General features: G+C 41.0%; 1 protein-coding gene and 1 pseudogene across 2 annotated transcripts in view; one reads left to right on the top strand and one right to left on the bottom strand.

Moving 5' to 3' along the window:
- Cbfa2t2 (CBFA2/RUNX1 partner transcriptional co-repressor 2) overlaps positions 1–21,120 on the top strand; it is a 101,919-nt gene that overhangs the window by 61,334 nt on the left and 19,465 nt on the right. For both annotated transcript variants that reach the window (XM_021185575.3, XM_021185573.3), the window contains exons 3-7: positions 3,610–3,851; positions 9,777–9,866; positions 15,315–15,496; positions 17,146–17,399; positions 19,994–20,079. In XM_021185575.3, coding sequence (XP_021041234.1) covers positions 3,610–3,851; positions 9,777–9,866; positions 15,315–15,496; positions 17,146–17,399; positions 19,994–20,079 — 854 coding nt within the window. The remainder of the gene's footprint in view (positions 1–3,609; positions 3,852–9,776; positions 9,867–15,314; positions 15,497–17,145; positions 17,400–19,993; positions 20,080–21,120) is intronic.
- LOC110289395 (zinc finger FYVE domain-containing protein 21 pseudogene) lies at positions 6,970–9,399 on the bottom strand (annotated as a pseudogene).

The raw sequence follows: 21,120 nt of genomic DNA, 5'->3' as shown, positions 1-21,120 counted from the left end.
GGTTGTAAAAAGCTCATTGGTACCGTCCTTGTGAGGCTCTTCAGAGAGGGTAGCGCTGATCAGGATGGAGCTTTAAGTAGGAGTAAGGAAATGAAAGATGATTGCAGCTAAGGTTCTATATGGGTGAGGTTAAGTGTGGAGCTCTCCTGTCCAGTAGCTCTAGTTCTCTTTGAATGGAAGAAGAAAGTGGTTCTCCCTTTTTCCCCTCAGCCCATTGGTTTTATATCAATTCAGCACCATTATCCTGAGAACCAACCTACCCTCTGCTAGGGAGTAAACAAAGCAAAAGAATGAAAGAATATGGGGTTGATAGCTCACTAGGTAAAGATGCTTGCTGCCAAGACTGACAACCTGAGCTTGATCCCCAGGACCCATGCTGTAGAAGGATAGAGAGCTCGGAGGACTCCACATTCACTCTGGCATATGCACACACTTGGATGCACCCATACACTAAATACATGTATTGATAGTAGTTTACAAAAACCTACTACTGCATATGTATATGCTAAAGTAATATTTATCAAGCAGTCTCTCCTGATGTGTTGATATATACTTGTAAATAAATGTTCAAGGGAGAAGGGAAGTAGAAGATGGAGATAGAAAGGACTCTAGTTCAAGGCCTGTCTCAGAAAACAAAAACCAAGCAAGAAAAAGACCATTAAGGAAGACTATTAAAGCCTTGCCAGTATACAAAAAGTATATTTGGGGAGGTAAAGTGGTAGTTTTGTATATGCAAATTTCTGGAATTTGCTCTGTAGACCAGGCTGTCCTTGAACTCATAGATATCTATCTGCCTCTGCCTCCGGAGCGCTGGGAATAGATGTATGTGTCACTACACCTGGCTCAAGTTTATTAAATCTCTTAGAATGTACCTTTAAGTAAAGCATCACTATTGAATACCAAAGAAAAGTTCTTACTTCAAGAGACAGCCATGGCATATAAGATAAAGAAGAGTTTGCTGGTTCAGATTTGAATACCGTCCAGGCAGAAGGAACAGAGATGGAGAAGTAACTGTCATTATTATAGGAGAAAGGAAGTATGACTGAGTTCATGCTGGTCTTCATACTTGTAAATGAAGTTTTATTAGCTAATTAAAAGTTAAAGGATTAGCCTTCTAAAACACAGCTGAAGTCTTGAATTATTTTCTGTGCTTTGTTGCTTGCATGCTTGATTTTTGTTTGGTTTTGGTTTGTAGTCTTATGTAGCTCACTGATCTTGAACTCTGTAAAGCCGAGCATGACCTTAAACTCTTAGTGTTTCTGTCTCCAATTTCCAAGTTCTGGTGACATCTTAGGAATGTGCCCCCGGTCCCCGTTTTTGTTTTGTTGTTTTTCTAAGATAGGCCCTTACTCTGTAGCTCAGTTTGTCTTTCAAGTTGGACCCTCATAACTCTGTCTCCTGAGTGCTGTTAAAAAGTCCAACAGCACCTATGGTGTCTGTAGTTAGTTACATATTCGTCCTGTGCATGCCTATGAATTTTCTTTGTTTGTTTTGTTTTTTTGTTTTTGTTTTGCAACAGGGGCTCACTATAGCCAGGTGTCCTTGAACTCAATGTCCTCCTTTACCCAAGTGCTGGGATTACATTAGACATTACTATAGCTGGCTTTTTCCTATTCTTTGTAGTACCTTACAATGATTGTGTGTGGATGTTGTGTCTGCTTGTTTGTTCTATAAATAATGTTTTTATTTGTTCTTTGAGAATTTCCTATAATATATTTTGATTGTATTCAATCCCCTCCCCCCAATTCCTTCAGATCCTCCCCTAACTGTTCTACTTCGTCTTCTCTGTCTGTCTGTCTGTCTGTCTGTCTGTTTTCACCTTTTCCTCTTTTTCCCCTTTCCTCTAGTTGTGTTGCCTGACTACCTCTGGGTATGAGACCTGCCCCAGAGTGAGTTATAACTACACTGAGGAAAAACGGACTTTACTTATCCCAGCAAGAATCAAATGTCAATAGCTACTCATGGAGGAGGGTGGGGCACAGCATGGGATGATACTGGACTGGTTGGGACGGACAGACTTCATGCTCACCTCTCCTGTCCTCTTCTATGCTGAAATTTTATCTGGCTTGAACTTGTACATACATTGACAATCAGTCTCTGTAAGTTAATATGTGCTTCTGACTTATTATAAATGAAAAACACTGTTTCCTTGAAGACAACTACCATCTCTGGACCTTATAGTCTTTCTCATAGATTGCCTACACCATGAAGGTAGGAATGTAACAGAGATATCGTCTTTAGGGCTTAGCATTCTGAAACCTCTTACTCTGTGCATGCTGGCCAGTTGGTGTATTTCTTTCTTTCTTTCTTTCTTTTTTTTTTTTAAAGATGTATTTATTTATTATATGTAAGTACACTGTAGCTGTCTTCAGACTCTCCAGAAGAGGGAGTCAAATCTCCTTACGGATGGTTGTGAGCCACCATGTGGTTGCTGGGATTTGAACTCAGGGCCTTTAGAAGAGTAGTCAGGTGCTCTTACCCGCTGAGCCATCTCACTGGCTCGGATTTCTGTGTTAGTTGCCATCCACTACAAGAAGCTTCTCTGATGAGAGTTGAGCAATGCATTTATTTATGCATCACTTAGAGATTCAAGGTGTCAGCAAATAACATAGTAGGTTTTCCCTTAGTGCTCATGACCTCCTTAGCCAAAGGTGCTTAGCCTTGCTGAAGCAGTATCAGATACAGGTTCTGTCTCGTGGAGCAAGGCCTTACGTCTACAAAAACTAGTTGGTTGCCCTATCACACTGATGCCGGTGAGCAGGCTCTGCCAGCCGGGGCTTTACTCAGAGCTGGGGCCAGGGCTGATGATTTGGTGTCTTCTCTAGCAGCAAACACAGCAAACAGCAACCATCCCTTTAGCATTTTGAACATCAGTCGGTAGAGCTAAGTACAGATGAGAGTTCTCTGTGTCTGTTGACTCCTGTATTGGTATCTCCAGCAGTAGGGTCTTACAGAAAGTTCTGGAGGGTAACAAATAGCGTTGGCAATAGCCTTTAAAGTTTGGGGTTGAGACCCCATTGTCCAACCTCTTAAAAAGAGTTTCTTTGGTAGTGTCAGCTGCATAGTTGGGGTATTGCTTCCCCCATTAAAGAGTATCACAGTTTCAACTCTGTTTTTCTCCTACATGTATATATTTTAGGAGGCTTCTACAATGGTAAGTTTTCTGTCTGACCTTTTCAAAGGGCCTTTAAAGTTAGCTATCCTTCCCATGTTCCTTCCTCTATCCTGCCGTCCCCACCTTATTTTTATTTGTTTGTTTGCTTGTTTGCTTGCTTTTGAAATGTCACTATGTTACTAAGTCTAGCCTTGTATTCCTGGGCATACACATTTTTTTTTCCCTTCTGGCCCTCTGACTGGCCATAACTACAATAGAAGCAAACATATCACAATACTTATGTTTTAACTTTTGTACAATATTCTGTCACCATTTTTTCCTGACAGTTTGTCTTGACACACAGCAAACTCATTGAGGGTGGAAATAAGTTTTTCACACTGAAATGCTTTACAGAATTCACATGAGTGAATGAAAGAGAACGTAAAGGTGAGGAGGTCAGCAAATTCTCTTCAGTTCTGCACTCACTGACTCCTCTCATTCTGGCTTTCTTTTAGTAAGCAATGGCATCAACCATTCCCCTCCTACCCTGAATGGTGCCCCATCGCCACCACAGAGATTCAGCAATGGGCCTGCCTCCTCCACATCGTCAGCATTAACAAATCAACAGCTTCCGGCTACTTGTGGTGCTCGGCAGCTCAGCAAGTTGAAACGCTTCCTCACCACTCTGCAGCAGTTTGGCAATGACATCTCACCTGAGATCGGGGAGAAGGTTCGGACTCTTGTTCTAGCCTTGGTGGTAAGTACAGCTTCACCTCCACCAGCTGCCTAAGAAGTCGTGGCATTTCTGCTTATTCCCAAACCATGTAGATAATGTCTTACAAATTGTGTAAAACTGTTGAATTATAGATTTTGTAGCAGCATTTGTTTGTCAGAAAAATCTTTAATGTGTCTTACTATCCAGGGTGCTGATTTAGTTCCAGGAGGCAGCTTTGGATTTGTCTTAAACAGCGTCCAAGCAGGCCTGCTGAGGTCCAGTCAAGTCAATAGAAAGCTGTTTGTATGGAGCACAGCTAGTTAGCGGGTGCATTATTTGGAAACCAGTTTTAATTTTTAAAACATGATTTGTAAAAGTAGACGTTTCATTAAATAAATAGTATCTAAGTAGTTGTGTTGTTTAGCTCCTTATGCGTAGTTTGTTTAGTTTTCATCCTGTACCGATTTTAGTGAGCCTGCTCATAAAGGATTAACTCTTCTATATTGCCATCAGGGCGAGACTGAATATATCAGTTTATAAGGGAAGTGCTACTAGTTCTCAGGATTTTCAAGTGAAATACTGTAAAGTTCACTTTTGATAAAAGCATGCTATGTTTTTTCATGCACGTTGGCTTCTATTTATGATGAAAGATGAATTATTGTACTAGTTCTTTTGTTGCTTTTGTTTCTTTGTTTGTTTTGAGACAGGGTTTCTCTGTGTAGCCCTGGCTGTCCTGGAACTCACTCTGTAGACCAGGCTGGCCTCGAACTCAGAAATCCGCCTGCCAGGCTGGTGAGATGACTCAGCGGTTAAGAGCACCGTCTGCTCTTCCAAAGGTCCTGAGTTCAAATCCCAGCAACCACATGGTGGCTCACAACCATCCGTAACAAAAATCTGATGCCCTCTTCTGGAGTGTCTGAAGACAGCTACAGTGTACACACATATAATAAACAAACAAACAAACAAACAAACAATTCACTCTTTAAAAAAGAAAAAGAAAAAAAGAAAAGAAATCCGCCTGCCTCTGCCTCCCAAGTGCTGGGACTAAAGGTGTGCACCACCACCGCCCGGCTTGTACTAGTTCTTAAAGTTATATTTCTTCTCAAAATACAATTTAGGTGGAGGCCAGCCTGGTCTACAAAGTGAGTTCTAGGACAGCCAGGACTACACAGAGAAACCCTGTCTCGAAAAACAAAACAAACAAATAAAAAATACAATTTAGGAAAATCCCTGAGGTTCCCCAGTGTACTGGAGGGCAGGAGATGGAACATGGTTGGTGGAGTCCTTATCTCGTAATGGGTACAGTCCCAGTACTCTGGATCTTTAGGCACAAAGATCAGGAGTTTAAGGTCATCCTGAGTTACATAGTTTCATGTCAGTTGAAACAAGGCTGTGTATCAGATCTTATCTCCAACCAAAAACAAAACAGGGTCTCATGTAGGGCAACTTGCCTTGAACCAGATGTAGTCTAGGACCTTGAACTCGTGATTCTACAGACTCTACCTCTTTAGCACAAGAATTTCAGGCATGAGCTGCCATTATTTTATTGTACTGGTTTATAATACCATCATTTATACACTTTGACCTTTGATAAACATTTGAATTGTTTACATTTGGGAATAATTTGTCAGGGGTCTCTAAGGCTGCCCTGTGTTTATAGATTGGTTATCTTCTCTCTATATGACATATAATGGTGCTAGCCAACATTTATTCTAGAGCTAAAATAAAGATAGACAGGAAGATCATAAAGGAGGTCTACATGGGCAGAGCCTGTGCTGGCTTCTTTAAATAAAGTTCTCCTCATTCCATGATTACAGAACATACTCTCCTCTGAGCAAAGAAACTAGATAATATGCTGCTGCTGGGGAAGTCTGGGGGGTGCTCAAGACTTGTACTGTGACTAGGCCTTGTTAACCATCCATCCATTCACCTCAAGCTCCTTGAATGTGGAATCCAGTGTTTTGGCATAATCAGAAACAGTGAGCCACTTCTGTCACTTAGAGAAAGTGTGAGGTTGTGTGTGTATTATTTCCTCTGTTTGTTTATTTAGAAAAAAACCCTACTTATTAGTCAAAATATAAACTAACATTATTGAATTGAGACTAACAACCTTTTTTTTTTCTTTAGTTTGTTCTTCTTGTGTGTCCATGAGTGTTTTGCTTGTATACACGTATGCATATCGTGTGTGAAGTGTCAGAGGAGGCCAGAAGGCATGTATTGGATCCCTGACTGGAATTACAGATCGTTGTAAGCTGTAATGGTACCACATGGTCACCTGAAAGAATGGCCAGTGCTCATAATGTTGAGCCATCTCCCCAAGCAAGATTTATTTATTTTTACAAAGAAAAAAAAAGATTTATTTATTTTTATGTTATATATGGGCATTTCACCTGTGTGTATGTCTGTGCCTCATAAGTGTGTAGTGCCCAAAGAGCCAGAGGAGGGTATTGCAGCCTTAGGATCTCCTTTGTTCATGTTTAGTTGATTTTTCTCATTCCAGAGCTCTTCCAGCTCTCACTGCTCTGGTGCTGTGTCTGTGGAGCTTAGTGGGTATAAGAACCCATTTTATCACTGTTTTTGTACTTTGAAGTTTTAGTCATATACTTTATACACAAATTACAGACTTTTTAGTAAATTGAAACAGTAAGTGAAAAGTAGAAAATACAATGGTGATGCCTTCCCCTTAGTGATGTATCAAAAGCATTATTCATTGCCCCAATTAGTGACAGCGTGAACAGAGTCTATAAACAAGCCAAGGCATTGTAAACTGGTTGTTGATGATGGGCAGGTTATAGTGCTAATCCAGGGCCTAAGTGATCACCACCTAATTTGTTTCTGAGGGAACAAGGCCAGAAATCTCTAATGAACCTGGAAATTTATAGAAACGTAGAATAGGTTATTTTAAACCTGGTTTAGCAGTACTGTAGTGCAGCTTCTCCCAACCCTAGTTAAGTAGCAACAATGCATCTAAAAGCATTAACAATGTATATATTGCACTACGTAAGTGAACATTCTGCTTCCAGATACTTGCATTGCATTTCCAAGCATATAACTCTCAGGCAGAAGCCTGAGTACACAGGCAGGGCAAGCTGCTTGGACTTTGTAACCCAACATGCTCTGAGCTCAGTTCCCTCGAATTGCAGTTACTTGGTTTGTGATTTCAAGTCTTGGTAGCCTTGTGTGTGGCTGCCAGCCATGCTGCCGCCTGCCTCTTGCTGGCGTTTGCATCCTCTCCAGCTATCAGCTTCAGCTATGTTGCAGCCTCTGTCCCTGGCAGTGTGTACTGCAGGGTCATGTCTGTGGCTTGAGTGCTTGCCTGCTCCAGGAGTGAAGCCTTCTGTGAGAATCTGCATAGTATGGACATGCAATCTCAGTCTCACGATGACTGTCTTTATCCAGAATTAAGCATCTCTGGCTTCTCATTCAGAGAAAAGTTACCCAAAAGTAACAAGGACGGTGTAGCTCCACTTAGGAGCACCTTGAGCTGCTTGTTATAAAACTCAGCCATGCAGTGGGACACCAAAGCACACTCAGCACACTGGAGTACTGAGTCATTTAGCACATGTGCTGAAGTGCCACCTTCTGGCTGCAGCACCTGTCACAGAAGCATTTTCCACAGCCGCTGCAGTGATGCTTTCTGGTGATAAAGTCAAACTTGGTGTGACACTGCATACATCTTGGACATTCCTTGTCAAGAACTCAATGCTGTTCCTCCAAGCTGAATGGGCTTTTGAGGGCACAGTGTGCAGTCCACTGGGCCAGTGCACAAACTTGGCATTGCTACTTGCTGCAGCCACAGCTTGAGCCCTTACACTACCACACAGGACAGCCTACTTTATAAGTTTATAGAGCACTACATTCCCACGTGTGCCACTTCTGTCACAACTATCACCAACTGCCATTCATCTTCAGAACTACTTTCATCTACTTGGTTTTTCAAGATTATGTCTCCTGTAGCCCAGGCTAAATTCACTGTGTAGCTAACGATGATTTTTGTCTACTCATGTTTCAGTCTCTACCTCCCCAATGTTAGAATTATAATCATGTGGCACCATGTTCAGCTTCTGTTGTCCTGGGGATCACATTTAGGCCTTCATGGATGCCAGACAAGCCTTGCACTAATAGAGCTGCCTCTCAGCCCCTTCACGGTTCCACAGCGATGTGATGGATGTGCAAGAGCTTTGTAAAGGACAGGGTGTCTTGTGTCATCTGTATGTACAGTGTTTGTTTATCTGTGTGTCCTGTATGAAGAGTGGTAGATCGTTGCTTCTGCCCTGTCAGTTAGGGAAAAGTTTTATATCATTGTAGATGTTTTCCAGTTCACAGTCTCAGATCAACTGACAGTCTGCTTTTCATGCAAGCCTGCATTTTCTTTTTCCTTTTCTTTCTATTTTTATTATATTAATCTTTATTTATTTAGTATATATGTAGGTATGGCTGTGTTATAAGGGTTCTAATGTCCTCTTCTGACTCCCACAGGCACCAAACACTCACATGTTACATGTACATACATGCAGGCAAAACATACACATTAAACAAAAATATAAATTTTTTAAAAAATAAAAATTAGGTTAAAATTTTTTAAATGTTTGCAGAAGTATCACCTTAAGAAGTTAATTTAAAAGTTGGGTCCAGGGGAAATGCATGTCACATGGCTTGGCGGCAGTACTTTCACTCCCTGAGCCATCTCGCTGCCAGCCCAAGACCTTCTGTATACTGGGCCTTGACCAGTATATAAGTAGTGGTATAGATCTATAGGTACTATGTATTAGTGAGTTTCATAAGATGTTAACAGTAGAGGAGATTAGAGAAACAGCTCATTATGTAACCTTTCTAACTTTAAATTTTCCAAGTAAAAATTTATATAAAATGTAATAAAAATAGAAGGGAAAGAAAAGGTAGGCCTGTATGAATTGATTGTGTAAGTACTTTGTCTTGTGTAGGTCTGTGTACCACATGTAGCCTGGGACCCTCAGAGGCCCAAAGGAGTGTATCAGTTTTATAATTTTTCTCAAAAAAATTAAAAGTGTACATAAAGTAAAGATAGCACCTAGTAAGCTGTTCAGGCCAGCCTGTGTTTCAGTATGGGGGCCTATCTCCATCCTTACCTATCCTTATACTTTATCTTCTAAGATAGTCCCTTAAGACTAAATCTTCTAATGTTTACCTTTCAAATTTTCTCTCTCTCAAGCATTTCTTAGCCTTTAAAAAAGATCATTAAAGCCGGGCATGGTAGCACACGCCTTTAATCCCAGCACTTGGGAGGCAGAGGCAGGTGAATTTCTGAGTTTGAGGCCAGCCTGGTCTACAGAGTGAGTTCGAGGACAGTCAGGGCTATACAGAGAAACCCTGTCTCGAAAATCATTGTACACAGGGTCAGATGTAATAGTAGTGCATGACTCTAATCCCTGCATTCTAGCAGACACAGCCATGAAGATCTCTAAAGTTCACGCTAGGTAAAGCTACATAATGAGATGCTGCATTAAAACAAATGTTTAAAAATGTATGCACTTGTGCCATTGTATGTGCATGAAAGTCAGAAGTGGAATTCAGGCTTGGCAGTAATAAGCACCTTTACCCACTTAATCATGTCGCTCACTATTAAAATACAAGAAACTTAGTGGTCTAATTTCCTGCTGGACTGTGCAGTCTTTAGAGAAGGGAAAAAAACAACTAAGCAAAAACTTAACAGTTATATTCTTGGTGATTTAACAGTTGACTGGTCAGTCTGGTTTGACAGCTCATTCTTCTGAGATGCAGTCTGCCCTGTTTTGGCCACATAGGCAGCCTTAAGTCTCTTCCTCTGGCATGAGTCACTTAGTCTCTGCTAGAGATTTTTGTATTATCACTTTGTCTATCCACAGGGAAAGTTCAAGTCATTCCTTTGGCCTTTGCTAATCTTAATCTTCCTAATTTTTTTGCTGTGTTTGCCCAGTTTTGGATGTTGACTATTATTTATCTTTGCAGAACTCAACAGTAACAATTGAAGAATTCCATTGCAAGCTCCAGGAGGCTACAAACTTTCCTCTTCGTCCATTTGTGATTCCATTTCTCAAGGTAATTCTGAGAGGCATTCATTGTAGTTTGTCATCAGCATTTCCTCAAGGTCTGCTGATCCTTGCTGTTTGATCTTAGCAAAGGCAGCTTGTTGGCATTTTTCATCAATTTGTTGTATTTGTAGCTGATAGGTGAACAGTATGTAAATTGGCCTCATTTGAAATGAGAATGATTTCTGTTTTCAGACACTCTAGTTAGCATCCAGGAGCAACTACAGGAAGAAAGAACGAAGAAAGAGGACAGAGTATGCAAGTTTGTGGGCATAGAGGGAATGCCACTACATCATGTAGATGTGGTCTGAAGATGAAGAGTGTGTGTTATCTGAAAGGAGACCCTTTACAAAGACGCAGTGGTTGTGTTTACTCAAACCCCAGATACTACAGTCTATTGATGTCATCTTGAATTCTTTTCCCTGGAACATACTTTTGTGCACATCATTCTAAATTATCACGCCTCCTGTCTTAGGTTGTTATTGCTGTGAAGAGACACCATGGTCACGGCAGCTCTCATAAGGAAATATTTAATTCGGAATGGTTTATAGTTCAAAGATTTAGTCTGTTAAATGTCATGGCCTGCTGGCAGACTCAGTGTTGTAGAAGGAGCTGAGAGTTGTACATCTTGATCCTCAGACAGCAGATGACTATGTCACTTGCATAACTTGAGCATATATGAGACCTCAAAGCCTTCCTCCATAATAACATAATTCCCTCCAGTAAGGCCACACCTAATCCAAGGCCACATCTCCTAATAATGCCACTCTCTATGGGCCAACCATTCAAACACAGGAGTCTCTGGGGGCCATTTCTTATTTCTTCTTTCTTCTTTTCCTTTCCTTTTTCCTTTTCCTTTTCCTTTTCCTTTTCCTTTTCCTTTTCCTTTTCTTTTTCTTTTTCTTTTTCCTTTTCCTTTTCTTTTTCTTTTTCTTTTTCTTCTTTTTCTTTTTCTTTTTCTTTTTCTTTTTCTTTTTTTTTTCTTTTCTCTTCTCTTCTCTTCTCTTCTTTTCTTTTCCTTCCGTTTTTCGAGACAGGGCTTCTCTGTGTAGCCCTGGCTGTCCTGGAACTTACTCTGTAGACCAGGCTGGCCTCAAACTGAGAAATCCACCTGCCTCTGCCTCCCAAGTGCTGGGATTAAAGGCGTGAGCCACCACTGCCAGGCCGGGGGCCATTTCTATTGAAAGTCCCACACTCACTCTCATAAGTGTTTTTATTTTTAAGAACCTTCATGCTCACAGATAAGGTGTAAAATGGTACAATAAGCTTCCTTTATGGCCCCAAACCCAATTTCCCAAAAAGGAGCATTTCACAATCATTTCCTATTTTTCTTCATATATATATATATATATATATTTTTTTTTTTTCCTTTTTTGGTTTTTCGAGACAGGGTTTCTCTGTGTAGCCTTGGCTGTCCTGGAACTCACTTTGTAGACCAGGCTGGCCTTGAACTCAGAAATCCGCCTGCCTCTGCCTCCTGAGTGCTGGGATTAAAGGTATGCGCCACCACGCCCGGCTCAGATATATATATTTTAAAAGTTGTAGATGTGACACACTTAAATTACCAAATGAAAATTTTCATTTTTCATGATAGTAGGGATCTAATCTTGGGCTTCAGGCATGCCAAGCCCGTGCTCTCTCAGGTAGCTGTGTCCAGAGCTCTTAAATCAGGATGTTAGCACTCACTCAACACTTGGTGTAGGATGTACAGACTTTATTTATTTTTTACTAGTGTCCTACTAATGTTCTTTACAGCAAAGTTAAGGTTTTGTATGTCTAATGTGTGTGGTCTAATAAATTGATGGATTCCTCAGTCATACAAAACATGCTAAAGGGAGTTGGGAATGAAAACCTTTCTTTCCATAGTCATTCAAGAACACAGAATGAAGAAAATTCCAAAATCTTCAACCTGTGGCTTTCTAGATAATAGGGCACAAATTCAGTTGGCTGATGGCTAAGAGGGATGGAATAGAGAGAGGAAATGGGTGCTTAAAGGATTTTGAAGAAACTAGCAACTGTGCTTGCCTGTCTGTCTGTGTTTCTCTTTATTTCCCTATTGGCCAGGACTCTGCCACATAGTATCACCTAATTACAGCAGAGGCTAGAAAATCTAGACAGAAAACTAGGGAAAAGGGCTGGTTTACACAGTTTCCACCATAGATGCTTCTTAGGGGAGATTTTTTTCCTCTCAGCTACTGGCCTTTTCTCACACAACTGAGGTATATGGGAAAGCCCACTGTGGAATTACCTTCCTGGTGCATCCCATGGTTTATTCTCTGTGCCCTGTGCTCTTGCTTTTTCTAGTGTGTGTGTGTGTGTGTGTGTATTTCTATTATATTGTCTGGAAAGGGGTTGAGGAACAATGATAAGGAGGGTAAAAAAAAAGAGCATGGCCTTGAGTCATGACATAAAAAGAGGACAAGTACAGGATTCTTGTCTGCCCAGTAAGCCAATTGCTGTTCTTGATGGCCTTGCAACATTAGAGCTTGTGAATGTAGTATTTGGTACCATTAAAGCTTCTGCCATGTCAGGAATGGGAAGAGATGCAATTCTTAAAGATTCTTTGTACTGTGTAGTGCTGATTGGCCAGGAACTCTCTCTGTAGACCAGGCTGGTGTTGAACTTAGAGATGCTCCAGCCTGTACATCTCCAGTGCTGGGATTAAAGGTGTGTGCCACCATGCCTCTGCCTTTCAAATAAAAAAACAAATTTTTTTGTTGAATGTGGGGATCATGGTCTGGGTCTGTATTTACATGACTCCACATTGCATATAGTATTAATCTGGAACAATTTCTCTACTTTTAATGAGTGTTTCATCTTTGTATAATTTTATTTTTCATCATGTCTATGAGTTTTTGTGCTTGTGGAATCCAGAGAAGGGTGTTGAATCCCCTGGAACTGGCTTTACAGCTGCTGGTTTTGAGCCATCTAATGTGAGTGCTGGGTTCTTTTAAGTGTGAGCCAATTTTCCAGCACCAAGAGCATAATAGTTTAGAGGGTACTGATGATTGTAAAGAAGCTTAGCTTGCTTTGTTCAGGAGATTCCTCTTCTTGAAGCTTAAGTTATTTGATACATTTTAGTGAATGATTGCGGATAGGTTAGTATATGGTGTTGCGTGCCTGTAATCTAAGAATCAGAGGCAGTAGAACTGCCCTGGTCTCTGTAGCAAATTCCTGGCTAGCTGATGGCTACATAGCAAGATCATCTAAAAAGCCAAAGACAATGTATATGTATAGATAATTATCACCTTCCCCCCCCAAAAAAAAACCCAGGAATTACAGTAAGTTATATCACCACATACATGCTGTCATAGGACATAGTAATGATTGGTTCCATCATCGATAAGACCTTTTCTTTTTTCTTTCTCTTTTTTTTTGGGGGGGGGGGGCGCAATTTAGTAAAGCTGGTTGCCTGCTATGGTTTTTTCCCTATAAAGTTAATATTTTCTTAGATTAAATGATTATTTTCCCATATAGCTTGTTGGCACTCAACTGCAGTTCTAGTACCTGGGTTGCTGAGGCAAGAGGATCGGCTTCCCAAGTGCTAGAACTACAGGTGTAAGGTATCTTGCCTGGTCGGTTACTAGTTTTTGAACCATTTAGGACTGTGACAGAGCAGGCCAGTCCAATCAGGAAGATATTCTGGCACGAGGTTTATAAGCCTATAGGCTCCTTACAGTGTGAAAACCGTGATGGCTGAAAGCACTGTATGACCTTTGTCAGCTCTGGAGCACCTATGCTGCTTGGACCCTGACTAATTTTTCTTTATGTCTAAATCTATAGACAATTATTCACTGAGAATGTATAATCAAGAAATCATTATTAATCATAAAATCATTAAATTAGTGGCCTTTGATCCCAGAAGAAGCAGGTGGATCTCCAAAGAGTTTTGACGCAGAGAAACCCTGTCTTGAAAAGCCAAAATAGGAAAAAAAAATTATGAAATTTGTGATAATAGAATATAATTAGCAGCAGGGCTTGGTAGCTCACACCTTTAATCCCAGCACTGGGGGAGGCAGAGGCAGGTGGATTTCTGAGTTCGAGGCCAGCCTGGTCTACAGAGTGAGTTCCAGGATAGCCAGAGCTACACAAAGAAACCCTGTCTCAAAAAAAAGAAATGTTTCATATTGTTTAATTCTCTTTTCTTAACTATGTTATTTGGAAAACAGCATGAATGAGGTACGTTGTTTATAGAAGTTTTTTTGGCTACTGTTTCATATTTTGTCAATTTATTTCTGCTTTTAAAAATCCACTAATTATGGTGCCTATTAAATGAACCCTCAGTCAGGGGTGGCTGCCTGCATGTGTTAGCACCTTGTACTTGCTTATTTGCCCCTTGAGGTAAAGATGTTTATTATAGGTTCTCATTCAATTATCTTTAAATTTAGGGGAAAATAAAAAAAAAATTAATGTATATAAAAAGAAATCTGGAAAAGAATTAGAATTCTGAAGTTTAAAAGTGTGGTGGGGAGAGATAGTCTTAATCTACCAAAATTTTTCTTAATATAAGAAGGAAAAGACAACAGAATACAATTTTTCTTTTCCAGATTACGTTATTCCCAGTACTCCTCTTCAAAACCCCATTTCTAAAGTAATCCTGGTTTCTGAGATTCCAAGATTCCTCCAGAGACCCCTAAGAGAGAGCTGAATGCCACTATCAGAGAAGGGCTGTGATTAGAGGAGAGAAACCAGGATTTGTAGTTCTCCTTTTTAGACATTAGTAATTCTCTAACTGGGTAGTCTTCAAGAAAATGTGTAATTTGGATGCTGGAGATACAGTTTGGTAATAGAGCATTGGGCCCTAGTACTATTTCCCAGACTGAAAACTTTCTTTCTGAAAATGTTTTAGGACTGGAGGGACAAGACAGCCTACTGATGAGTGCTTGCTATTCTTATAGTGATGTGGCTCGAAACAAACCTCTTATAACTCCAGCTGCAGGGCATCTGCACTCACGTCCCCAAACACAAACACACAATTAAAAATAAAAGACATCTTTTTAAAAAGGAAAAATGTATGTTTTAAAATTATGTTCAATAAACCTTTATTGTGCTCTGTATCAGGCCACAAAAGTAAACTATGGGACAGTCCCTTTAAGAAGATTGAAGTCAGCCAGGTGGTGGTGGTGGCGTACACCTTTTAATTCCAGCACTTGGGAGGCAGAGGCAGGCAGATCACTGAGTTCAAGGGAAGCCTAGTCCTCAGAGTGAGTTCCAGGACACCTATGGCTGTACAGAGAAACCCTGTCTCGAAAAGCAAAAAAAGAAGATTGATTGATATCTTGCTGGGGGGAAGAACAGACCAGTCAGCAACTCAAAAGAAATGTCCCTTTACTGCTTGGATGTCACTTTACTCATGAGTGTTAGAGGGAGAAAGCAGAGGGCTTTGGTCTATGGAGCACATTGAGACCTTAATCTCTGTAGCTAGGGCTCAGCAGAAAACTGCCTCTTTCTTTTCAAGGCCAACCTGCCCCTGCTGCAGCGAGAACTGCTGCATTGTGCCCGGGCTGCCAAGCAGACCCCGTCCCAGTACCTGGCCCAGCATGAGCACCTTCTGCTCAACACCAGTATCGCATCTCCTGCTGACTCTTCTGAACTGCTCATGGAGGTTCATGGAAATGGAAAGAGACCCAGTCCGGAAAGGTGAGCCGAGAATAGGTCTGTTTTGTTTTTTGGAGCCACTCTGCTTTCAAAGGAAGAGGGTTTGGTTGTTGGGTGGTCGACAATGTCTTAGACTTTCCAAGATTAGTTTTTCTTTGTCCCAACAACTCTTCAGTTGACGGCACATTCCTTTTGAGGACCTCTGCCCTGGAGTTTACGCAGGTTCACTGTCCCAGAAGTGGAAGAACAGCAGTCATTAGTCAGTCATCCTTTACTCTTGTTGTTCTCTACCTTGAGATATAGGATTGTCCTCTCCCTTAAGCTAATGACAAGTGTGAGGTTTTGTGAATACTGCCCTGTCAAACAACTGTGCCCCCTCAGCTTTTTTCTCATAGGCTGTTTCTGAATGATCTCCAAATTGGGCTTCTTTTGGTGGAAGTGGGGTTCACGACAGGGTTTCTGTGTAGCCCTGGCTGTCCTGGAACTTACTCTGTAGACCAGGCTGGCCTCAAACTTACAGAGATCCGCCTGCCTTTGTCTCCTGAGTTCTGGGATTAAAGGCATAGCACCACTGCTGGGCTAAATTGAGCTCCTCAGTATTGTTTAATTAATTGTTCATTGTTTCACAGAACTCAGGAACATTAGCTGGCTAATGATTAAGGATGTGTTCGTAGGATACTGATGAACAGTAGGCAAAGGCAAGGCACAGAGTGGCACTGGGTATGTGGAGTGGGTCTGTCCTCTCCTGGTAGTTGCACCACCATCTCCAAAGAGACGCCACACATACATACTCAGCTCTTCAGACATTCCTGTCTGTCTTGTGTGCTTCATTCCATAGGTGTGATTGAAAACGGCCAACTCATGATGACTTAACCTTTAATCACCTGCCCTCCCTAGGGGTGGGTAGTGTAGTTCTGTCTGGGTCCTTCCCATAACCAGCCCCAATCCTAAAGCTACCTAGTAGTTGCCAGCCCACAGTTGGCTTCTTAGACTCAGCACTTGGAAAACGCTAAGGACTTTATGACTAGCATGCAGGAAGCAGGATAAAGTGGCTGCCACACTAGTATATAAGTTGTTGAGGAAGCGGTATTGAACAGCAGAAGGCTTATTACTACAGTTGAAGCTGTGTTACTAGGACCCATAATGAGTCATAGAGGCAGCCTTTCTTCCAGGAAATCACCTCCATAGTCAGAAATTTGATCTTCTGCATTCCTAAACTTTCTCAGTTCTTGTCCCATTCAGTTTCTCTTTTCCTGTGTCACAGTTGCATGGTTCTGCCTACCTACTTAAGGGTGAATTTGGCCTGTCTTCATGCTGGAATAAAGAAGCATTTACGAATTGTGTCTAGCCTGAAGACAGTTTGGTTCCTGCCTCTAGGTATAGGAACACACAGCAGAAGAGGCACAAAAGTCAGATCTCTAGTTTGGCTGACAGCTGGAAGAAGGGCTGAGGGGCTGGGAGTATAACAGTATGAAGCATGTGCTTAGTATGTGGGCTGCAGCACCCAAAATAACCATTCTTGCTTTGGAATTTTCAGAAAAATAGCAGTCTTCATGCTTTGGAAAGTGAATAGCACAAAACATAGTGCTCTAGAGTGGTTTCATGGCATCTAAAGGGGGGTGAGACTCGTAGGGATGTTAACATGAACACTTCTTGACAGGCTCCTATAAGCACTTCAGTTTCTTCTACAGGAGGGATGAGAATAATTTTGAAAGAGATACAGTTCCTCCTGAACCGCCTGCCAAGAGAGTGTGTACTATCAGCCCTGCTCCTCGGCACAGTCCCGCCCTCACTGTTCCCCTTATGAATCCTGGGGGCCAGTTCCATCCTACTCCACCACCTCTTCAGCATTATACACTAGAAGACATTGCAACTTCTCACCTGTATCGGGAACCAAACAAGATGCTAGAACACCGAGAAGTTCGTGAGAGGCACCACAATCTTAGTAAGTGATCTCAGCCCCATGGTATTGTCTTCATCTGGAGGGAGTTCACAGACTGCTCTCCTGCTCAGTGATGAAGCCAAATAATAGATAGCATCATTGCCTTTTTTCTGTTGATACGATGATGTTATGTAGCTGGACATAGTGGCACATACTTCTGATTCCAATACTATAAAGGCTGAGGCAGAATGATCGGCTTACAGTCATCTTCAGCTGCCTAAGGAGTTTGTGGGTAGCCTGTGCTATAAATAACAATTAATGAAAGGGCTGGGCATGGTAGCACACTTATTAGCAGCCAGGAGGGTTACCCCAAGTTGGAGGCTAGTTTGCTCTACAGGAATCCCAGGTCTGACGCAGCTTATTTGGCTCTACCTGTGTAATCTAATGGAAATTGCTTACTTAGGCTCTTGAGCCTGAGAGTAATAAGTTCTGAAAAGAATTCTGAAATGAATGAAGATAACGTTACCATCTCTGCTCTTTTGCTAGGTTTGAAATGCCTGAAGCGTGGGACTGTGTAACTATTAAATTTAGGAATAAACATTTCATTTTAAAACAGAAAAAAAACCTACAGATTCCTAATTTGAGATCAATTTTGAAAAGAGCTTTTTGTCACATTCTTTTCTGGAGTCTGCTTAGCATCTATCTGGAAGAAGAAGAAGGGAAAAAAAAAACACAAGAGGCTACCATTTTGTACGGTTTCCTTTACATTCCATTTTTTAGTGATGCCTTGTGGAGAACACAGTGATTCTTTCTCATTCTGACTTAGGCTAACTAGCATCTTCCAAGGCACAAACCTCAGTAGGGCCTCAAGCAGCGTGCAGCTCTTACTGTGTGGCAAAGGCCATGAAAGATTTGTCTCCATGCATTTATTTACTGAGTCTCAGCTATACTACATTATTTGATTCAGTCTTTCCAGAAAGTCTGACAGTCATTAATTTCTTCATACAGAGAAGATCAAAGCAACTGTGGCCAGTGTCACACAGCTAGTAAGTTGTCTTGACAAGATGCAGCTCCTAAGCTGCTGGCTGGAAGTTGAATTTGGCTGTATTGGGAACAGATGATGATACATACCTTCCTTGGTATCCAGTTCTTATTCTCCCATGTCTCTTTGTTTAGCTGTTAAAAACACAGGCTTGGGGATGGGGGTGCACAGCAAGATGGCCCAGTGAATAAAGGCACTTACCATTTAAGCCTGGGGACCTGAGTTTGATTCCTAAAGAGAATGCACTCCAGATAGTTGTTCTCTAACCTCCATGTGTCATCATGATGCACATAAAGATACAACAACAACAACAGTAATATTAAATGATTTTAAGAATTATGCTTTCATTTACTTCTTCATATATAGTTTTTGTTCATTAGAAGAATGGTGAAAGCTAGGTATAACTGTTTTGTTAGATTTTTCTTGTATTTCTAATTAGGAAAAGCTATTTCCATGTGGAAGTGTACCTTGAAAAATACTGCTGGTTACCTTCCATGATAACTCCACCAGTCTGATTTGTTTTTCCTAGACCCATTTAGAAATGTCTGCCCTATTTATACTGGTTCTCATTCATCAAACCATCACTTGCTTCCCCCGCCCCCCCCCTTGCATCAATAAGTCCACTGCCCATTATTCTCCTAAAATGAAATCTATGGACACTATGGGATATCTTAGATCCATAATTTTAGGGTCAGTAGTCTATGTAACACATAAAAAGAATTTACAATAAAAAGTACTAGTATTTAGGCATAGCTATTCTAGAAGGTAGCAATGAAAAACAGAAGGTTTTGAGTAACACACTTGTAGGGCAAACTCTAGTTCTCCTACCTCTACTTTGCACGTAGTAGAATTATAAATGTGTGCTACAATGTAGTTTTAGTCAGTGTTATATTACTATGAAGAGATACCATGATCACAGCAAGTCTTATAAAAGAAAGCATCTAATTGGGACTTGCTTACAGTTTCAGACCTTTAGTCCATTATCAGCATGGCAGCAAGCAGGCAGATATGGTGCTGGAAAAGGTCTTTATATAGCACCAGGAAGAAAGCCACTGACCCTGGCTCAGGCTTTTGATACCTCAGAGCCTGCCTCCAGCGACATACTTCTTCTTACAAGGCTACACCTCCTAATTCTTTCAACTAGTGTTGCTCTCTGGTGACTAAAGAGTTCAAATATGTGTACCTGTGGTGCCCATTCTTATTCAAGCCATGACAACATCAAACTCAACAGACTCTTTCTGCTATTTTATCTTCTAGGATGTTGGCTATGAAATGCTATGTGAACAGTGGAAAGGGTGTGGCTCCTGAATACTTAGAAGCTTTGCTGTCTTCGTGCTTATGAACTGCCTTCTTTTTTTCCTATATAACCTGTTGCATCTTGTGATTGCTTTTCTTTTGTGATATTTGCCATTATAAGTGAATTGTTAAGCGTTTAGGAGCCATCTCCACAAGTACTGGGAATAGAATACCCAAACTATATATATTTCCTATTTCTATTTAATAGATACCAAACTATATATATTTCCAGTCCCTGGAGTTATTTGATCTGAGTACTAGCTCTTTATTGGTTAGTATTCATTGGTTTTAAATGTGATCTCTTGTTTCTAATAAATAGGTCTCAATGGAGGCTATCAAGATGAGTTGGTAGACCACCGTTTGACAGAAAGGGAGTGGGCTGATGAATGGAAACACCTTGACCATGTAAGAACCCCAGCCTGTTTAATTTCCTCAAGCCCTTTCTACTTTTAAATCTTTATGGTTTATGTCACATTTTCCGTTTGTTTGTTTTGGTAGTTTGTGGCTTTGGTGTGTATCTGTGTGCGCTGCTTGTTTGCATCCATGCTCATTGTTGCACATAACCTTGACATGAATGTAAAGATGAAGAAGACAGATATTAGAATTGGAGAGATGGCTCAGAGGTTAAGAGCACTGACTGCTCTTCCAGAGGTCCTGAGTTTAATTCCCAGCAACCACATGGTGGCTCACAACTGTCTATAACAGGATCTAATACCCACTTCTGGTGTGTCTGAAGACAGCGACATGTCTTATATAAAATAAATAAATATATATATATATATATATATATATATATATATATATATATATATATATATATATAATAAATCTTTCCCCAAAAAAGGAGGAGGAGGAAGAGGACAGATATTTGGTCATGTGACTTGGCAGGAAGCACCCTTTACACACTGAATCACCCCTCCCCCCTTTTATTTTTTACTTTTCTATTCAGGCATGCACCACTGCATCCAGCTCCTAATTGCTCTCTAGTTTTTCAAGACAGGCTTTTTCTGTGCAGCTTTGGAAGATCTTAGTCCTTAAACACTAGCAGTAGTTCTGGGGGCCTGACGTGGACATTTACTTATTCATTTATGTAGCCCTGCCGTCTTGGAGTTCACTCTGTAGACCAGGCTGGCCTCGAACTCAGAAATCCTTCTGCCTCTGCCTCCCAAGTGCTGGGATTAAAGGTGCCACCACTTCCTGGCTGAGCATGACTTTTTAATAGAAGTTGGTTTGATGAAGGACTGTAGAGTGGCTCCCTTGTCTTAGTGGTGGTCTGATCTTGACAGTTCCTAAACCAAGTACTCAGGTAATAGATGGTTAAATCAGAAGTTTCAGCTTTTCTACTTACTGCCTTTGAGAGCTGGGTAAGTTACTTTTTTTGTTTTGTTTTGTTTTTTGTTTTCGAGACAGGGTTTCTCTGTATAGCCCTGGCTGTCCTGAAACTCA

The sequence above is a fragment of the Mus caroli genome, unplaced genomic scaffold (genome assembly GCF_978045245.1).
Source record: "Mus caroli unplaced genomic scaffold, Mus_caroli_1 scaffold_2, whole genome shotgun sequence".
Lineage (NCBI taxonomy): Eukaryota > Metazoa > Chordata > Mammalia > Rodentia > Muridae > Mus > Mus caroli.
Note: the sequence above shows the minus strand (reverse complement) of the source record. Positions and strands in the feature narration are given on the sequence as shown.